Raw genomic sequence first — 6,291 nt, 5'->3', positions numbered from 1 at the left:
GACTCTGGAGTGATATCCATGAGGCTGCAGTAGCACCGGCGTTTGCTATGGCAAAGATGAATGAAAAGGTTGAACTTAAGACCAGATTCTTTATCTTTGACAATTTCAACGAAGTCATTGATATTTTTCTTCAAGTATTCCTTAGTCAGAAGAACTCCATCGCCAGCTATACCAGTTGCTTTTGTCTTTCCTTTAACATCAAATGTGATTGGTTTCTTCAATAAAATAACTTCTGGTGTTGTACTGATGCTATCATTAGTGGAGAAAAATTCTCCGACATGACTTGCTAAGTATTCTTTCGTCAATAATGTTCCATCACCAACAATACCAGTTGCTTTTGGACCATCTTCTGTGAATGTCAATGGTTTCTTTAACATAACTTTATCTAAGTATATTGCAATACCACTATTTTGTACTTGTTCATGACCTAATATATAAGCAAATGCTGCGTTTAAAGCATTATACAATGTATCTTCTTTAAATGTTAATTGACTGTTTTCAATCATTGGTATATTGAACAGTGTAGACCTTGGGTCAAAATGAACTCCATGGTCAATCGATAATAACCGTTTAACATGATATATTATAGTCTCTAATGCTTCATTAATATTTACCTCACGAGTTTCTTGCAAACCATTACTCGCCATACATGAAAACATATAATCTCTATCAGTTGTGAAGAATGGAGCATCTAAGTAATTATTCTCTACTTTTGTCACACGATTCTGTAACGCTTGAAGGTATTGATTTAAGTCTGTTTCAACAATTGTACCATCTGGTTGCTCGATAGGTAATATACCAGGACCGATGGTAATGTCTTCATCAGCACCTTCTTTATGTATGACTAAAGCATTATCAGTAATTCTGAGAGTATATTCTTTATATTGAAGTACGCTAGACTTATAACATTCATATGCATATGGAACAACACTCATTCTTTTACTACATATAAAAATGATGTATTATCTACAATCGACTGATCCTAATAACTACGGGACAATACAGTTTCAAGCAGATCCTAACATGGGGCATCCAAGTAAGATAAAGATGAGAGTAAAAAGTGTCAGTACTATGGCGAACTTTATTGTTTGTGACGAAACAGATTATTTTGTCTTACAGTTAGACGAAGATGGAGAAGAAAAGGTGTGTACATTTAAGTCAGCTCTTTCATTTGATATGGATACTATTGTATCAAAACTACAAGAGATTGTAACAAAACAGTTTGATTATTATAACAAGAAAAAAGGTCAACATAATGTAACAGTTTCACTGAGTGCTACGAATCAACTTATATTTACGTCACAGGACAAAGGACATAAAGTCTATTTAAAAGATGCTTCACATAGAGCAAATCTTATTTTAGGTGCATATGGAATAGAACTACCTATTGTACATAATTATTATCTACAAATGCCAAAACCACCTATGCTCAACTTCGGGTATCAGTTATACCTTCGTTCATCAATGTCTGTCATCTCTGGGTTCAATAATATTGACCAAGTTGATGATCGAAGAAAGATCATGTACAGATCTACATGTTATAACATCAATGAGTTCTGGATATCTGGTAAACCACTTATATGTAAGGAATCCTCACCATGGATAGATGCATTTCCATGGGAACTAACTAATGTTACGTTTACCTTAGTTGACTTCCAAGATCAGCCTGTTCGATTATTGTCACCAATGTTTATGGTGATAGAGATTAAACCAGATAAGCCAGAAGTTAGAGAAACCAATGATGTCAGTGATGATGATACAGAATCTTCGTACGATTATGATTACGATGACGATTAAAAAAAAATAACGTATATTTTTTTATCGGTTATAAAAGACCAACATGCTCAATGCTATAAAAGGATTAGTTAATAACCTTTCACCAGAAGATAAGAAAGGTATGCTTGATATGTTTGGGATCAAAATGCCTAAGAAAGCTAAAGACATTACCAATAAATTAGCTCTGGCAATTAAGAATCAAGGAGGTACAGGAAGTGTAGCAGATATTTTCAAGAATGCTAAGAGCTTCTATGATGACTACAATGGTATCATGAATGTTCCAGCTTCAAATTCCCCAGTTGCTTTAGATCACGATCAGAGATCTCATAATAGAGCGTTAATGGAGATGCAACCAATATACTCAGACCCTCCACCAAAGATTGATGAGAGCGAATTAGCATACAAAGAAATACAGAATGCCTTTTACGTTGTTAAGAACATTAATGGTCAAAAACTTCCTGATGAGAAATGGTTAGACCCAATAACTAAAGCAGGAGAAAGATTCATTATGTTTAACATTGACCAATACAGTCCAAGAGGAAAAGATTACTTCAACAAGATGTTTCCAAGAGTTATGGCAAAGTTCATTGGACAGATAGACCTTTTCAAACAGAAGTGGACATTCTATTACGACTTTGATGAGAAGAGAAACATTTTGCGTCATTTGAACATCAATACAATGGGATCATTAGTTCATCAGTTACTTAATGAAGCTCCAATAGCAGAAGTACAAGAATTAGCATCTAAAGTCCTTGAATCAAACTATGACTTCTTCCTTTGTAGTATTCCTTCGTTAAGGAAGATCGAGATCTTTGACTATACAGCTTATTCAGATGTTGATGCTTCTGCTTTGAGAAAAGGAACGTACACACCATATAAACTCACAGCTGAAGAACAAGTTATGTTAGATACGATGAGAGCAGCAGGTCAAGAAAAGATCGCACTCAAGATCATCAAACAAAACCATTCAAAGAAGAGAAACAGGTCACGTAATGGTCAGCTTTGGACATGGACATGCAAATTACCTATTAACTTAGAGAGGTATCAGATCTTCAACGAACTTAATGCAGAGACAGCAAAGAAGATGATGAAAGATTCATGTTTCATCTACGCTTGTATTCAAGCTGGTGTTGACGAAGCAACAATTAATCATATGAGGGAAATCATTCGTGTCAAAGATTTTCCAATGTCAAAGATTAAGGTTATTGCCAAAGAAACAGGAATAAGGTTCCATGTCATCAAATACAACGAGAAGTATTCAAATCATTCATATACTTATGAACCAGATGAAGAACCAAAGATGACAGTAGAACTTTTATTAATGTATGACCACTACATGTTGAACGAAAAGCTTCCAATAAGTTCAATGTTCATCAAGAACTATGAAGATGTTTGTAAGTTGTGCAAGGATTGGACTTTAGAGAAGAAGATGTTAGTTAACAGAAGATATGAAACAAGGTATGCAATTAACTCAAAGTTAGTTACACCACTTGCAAAAGTCATTGAACTCTTGTTTGCTAACAATTATTTCGAACCAATTAGAACAGGAGAACTTTGCACATACTTCACAACGATGTATAATGAGAACCTTGAAGAAATGATTGACCTCACATACAATGAGCGTTATTGCGCAAGGATGAAGAAAGATTGGAGTTCAGAGACGAAGAAAGACATGAAGTTCCCAAGAGAACATGTTTTCTTTGCTGACTTCGAAGCATCAACTGATGGAAACATTCACAAAGCATACAACATTTGTTTCATGGAAGATGACGATGATGGTTATACATCAATTTGGGGAAGTGACTGTGCGTCAAAATTCCTCGAAGCTTTACCAGATAAGAGTTTAGTTTATTTCCACAACTTATCGTACGATGTCACTTTTCTCATGTCTCAGTTAGAAGAGATTACAGGAACTCCAATCATCAAAGGTTCACAAACGATGCAGATACAAGGAAAGTACAAAGGAAAACTTCTCTGCTTCAAAGACTCTTATGCAATCATCTCAACTAAGTTGGAAAGATTCCCTGAAATGTTTCACCTCACTAGTGGTGAAAAAGAAGTTTTCCCATATAATTACTACACGGAAGAGTTAGTTAATACAACTAAAGTTGGTAACATCGATGATGCCATGAATCATGTCAAAGATATTGAAGCTTTTAATGAGAACATTGAGAAGATTGAAGATTGCAAGATTGATGATGAACACTTTGACATGGAAGTTTATTCGTCATTCTATTGCGGTCAAGATGTACGCATTTTACGAGATGGCTTTCTTAAGTTCCGCAATGACCTCATGACTGAGTTTGAAATAGATGCTTATGATTATGTTTCAATAAGTTCTATCTCAAACAAACTCTTTGAGAAGAGAGTATATTGGAAGAACGGTAATCTCTTTGATCTTGCAGGAAAACCTCGTGAATATATTTCCAAGTGTATTCAAGGAGGAAGATGCATGCTAGCTGAGAACAAGAAGCAATACAATGAAGGAGAACTCATCACTGACTTCGATGCTGTATCATTGTATCCATCAGCAATTGCTAGACTTTACTGTTTAGAAGGAATTCCAAAAGTTATGACAGAAGAGATGAAGAGCAGTGAATACTTGTTGGAGCATCTCTTTGATGATGACCAAGCTGAACCAACAAAGGAAAAGTTCATCTCAGGATTTTACTGTCAGATCGAGATCTTGTCGATCGGTAAGAACTCAGCATTCCCATTGATTGTCGTCAATCCTGACATCAACCCTGACTTACATGTTGCCAGAAGTTCCAATACATGCTGCAAGATGTTCGTAGACCACATTACGCTTCAAGATCTGATCAAGTTCCAAGAGATCTCATGCAAAGTCATTGATGGATACTATTATGATGGAAAAAGGGACATGACAATAAGGAATGAAGTTAAGAAGCTCTTCGAATTACGTGCTAAGTATAAGAAGGAAGGTAATCCGATACAAGAGATCATCAAACTTCTTTTGAACAGTATCTATGGTAAGACGATATTAAAGCCCATTGACAAAAAGATTCGTTTCATCAAGGACAATAAGCTCACTGACTATATCATTAAGAACTATAATGACATACAGACAATAGAGTTCATCCCCGATTCCGAACTTTCATGTGTAAAGTCATTTAAACCTATCGTTCGTCACTTTAACTATTGTCCATTAGGTGTTTCAATCCTTTCTATGTCCAAACGAATCATGAATGAAGTATTCTTCACAGCAGAAGATTTGGGCTTGAAGTTGTTCTATCAGGATACAGATAGTTTACACTTGTATGAGAAGGACTTAGATAAGTTAGCAGAAGAATACAAGAGAAGGTATAACAGAGAACTCATTGGAAAAGCACTGGGTCAATTTCATTCAGACTTTGCAGAGATTACTGCAGGACATATGTCTAAGGCACAAAGATCTATATTCGTTGGAAAGAAGACTTACCTCGACGAATTAACCAATGACCTCAAGGAAATTGCTTTCCACTGTCGAATGAAGGGAATCACACAGGACGTAATTGCACTTACTGCAAACCAAATGTTCCCAGATGCGATACAAGTACATTATGACGAGAAGAAAGGTTTGTTCTTCCCTGAGAAAGTTGGGGAAAAATATAGCATCGTGGAATTGTACAAATCTCTTTATGAAGGTGATGAGATAACCTTTGACTTGTGCATTGGTTCGAAACCATGCTTCAACAAAAATAAGGACTTCACTATTTCAACGAAGTCATCTTTTGAACGTAAGTTAAAGTTCTAAACACTTACTTATTATTTTTCTTAGCTTCTTCCTCTTCTCTCAATTTCTTTGCAATCATTCGTGGATTCTTTGCGCGTCCAGCTGCTAATGCAGCTAATTGTTTCTCTGTGAGTTTACGCTTTGGTTTAGCTGGTTTCTCTTCTTGTGTTTGTTCTTTTGGTTTGAGTTCATTAAGTATTTCTTCACGAAGTTCATTCTTGAGTGCTTCTCTGTCGAAAGTATTCTCAGTCATTTTGTTAGGAGTAAAAAATTTTATTAGGATAGAAATGACGTCAAAACTTTCACCAAGTGAAAAGCAATCAATCATATTGAATGAAGCTAAAGGAATACAACATCCATTATATTATGTTTGTCATATGAAGAATGGTTCAGTTCAAGTTAGAAAGAGAAAGGCACCATTGAATTCACCAGCTCCTGCCCCAGCTCCTGTTGTTCAAGAAGCTCCTAAAGTTGATGAGAAGAAAGAAGAAGAACAAGCATATACTAATAAAATGTTGTTAGAGATGATGACAAAGATATTAGAACGTAACAGTGTAGTTAATGAACCAAACATGGACCCAATTGAACGTGAGAAGGAAACTAAAGAGAATCAAGAATATGTTCAATCAATGGAAGAGAAAAGAATACACTTCGATGATGAACCAGAGCCTGAACCAGAACCTCCTAAACCTCAGCCACAAATAAGACGAATAATCCCAAGAATAAGAAGATTGTAAATTTTTTATAGCTGAGAAAGATGTTGAACGGATAACTCAAATACA

The 6,291-nt window shown here is 35.5% G+C and overlaps 3 protein-coding genes and 5 pseudogenes across 8 annotated transcripts, besides 1 other annotated feature; 6 read left to right on the top strand and 2 right to left on the bottom strand.

Annotated features, from left to right (window-relative positions):
• Positions 1-6,150: a mobile genetic element.
• On the bottom strand, positions 422-935 carry TVAGG3_1076010 (annotated as a pseudogene). The gene has a single exon. A coding segment is annotated over exon 1 (514 nt).
• Positions 958-1,797, top strand: TVAGG3_1076000 (uncharacterized protein; the record flags this gene model as incomplete). The annotated part of the gene is made up of 1 exon (XM_051256520.1): positions 958-1,797. The coding sequence occupies one exon, from the start codon at positions 958-960 to the stop codon at positions 1,795-1,797; it is 840 nt and encodes a 279-aa protein (XP_051076262.1).
• On the top strand, positions 1,898-2,933 carry TVAGG3_1075990 (annotated as a pseudogene). Its single transcript has one exon. A coding segment is annotated over exon 1 (1,036 nt).
• TVAGG3_1075980 lies at positions 2,963-3,774 on the top strand (annotated as a pseudogene). Its single transcript has one exon. A coding segment is annotated over exon 1 (812 nt).
• On the top strand, positions 3,905-4,802 carry TVAGG3_1075970 (annotated as a pseudogene). Its single transcript has one exon. A coding segment is annotated over exon 1 (898 nt).
• On the top strand, positions 4,979-5,530 carry TVAGG3_1075960 (organellar and viral DNA polymerase type B; the record flags this gene model as incomplete). Its single annotated transcript, XM_001279253.1, has 1 exon — positions 4,979-5,530. One exon carries the CDS (start codon positions 4,979-4,981, stop codon positions 5,528-5,530), a length of 552 nt encoding a protein of 183 aa, XP_001279254.1.
• On the bottom strand, positions 5,535-5,762 carry TVAGG3_1075950 (uncharacterized protein; the record flags this gene model as incomplete). Its single annotated transcript, XM_001285833.1, has 1 exon — positions 5,535-5,762. The coding sequence occupies one exon, from the start codon at positions 5,760-5,762 to the stop codon at positions 5,535-5,537; it is 228 nt and encodes a 75-aa protein (XP_001285834.1).
• Positions 5,797-6,089, top strand: TVAGG3_1075940 (annotated as a pseudogene). Its single transcript has one exon. A coding segment is annotated over exon 1 (293 nt).
• Positions 6,151-6,291: the final 141 nt, after the last annotated feature.

Source organism: Trichomonas vaginalis (genome assembly GCF_026262505.1).
Source record: "Trichomonas vaginalis G3 chromosome Unknown ctg_117, whole genome shotgun sequence".
In the NCBI taxonomy this organism is placed as follows: domain Eukaryota; phylum Parabasalia; order Trichomonadida; family Trichomonadidae; genus Trichomonas; species Trichomonas vaginalis.
Note: the sequence above shows the minus strand (reverse complement) of the source record. Positions and strands in the feature narration are given on the sequence as shown.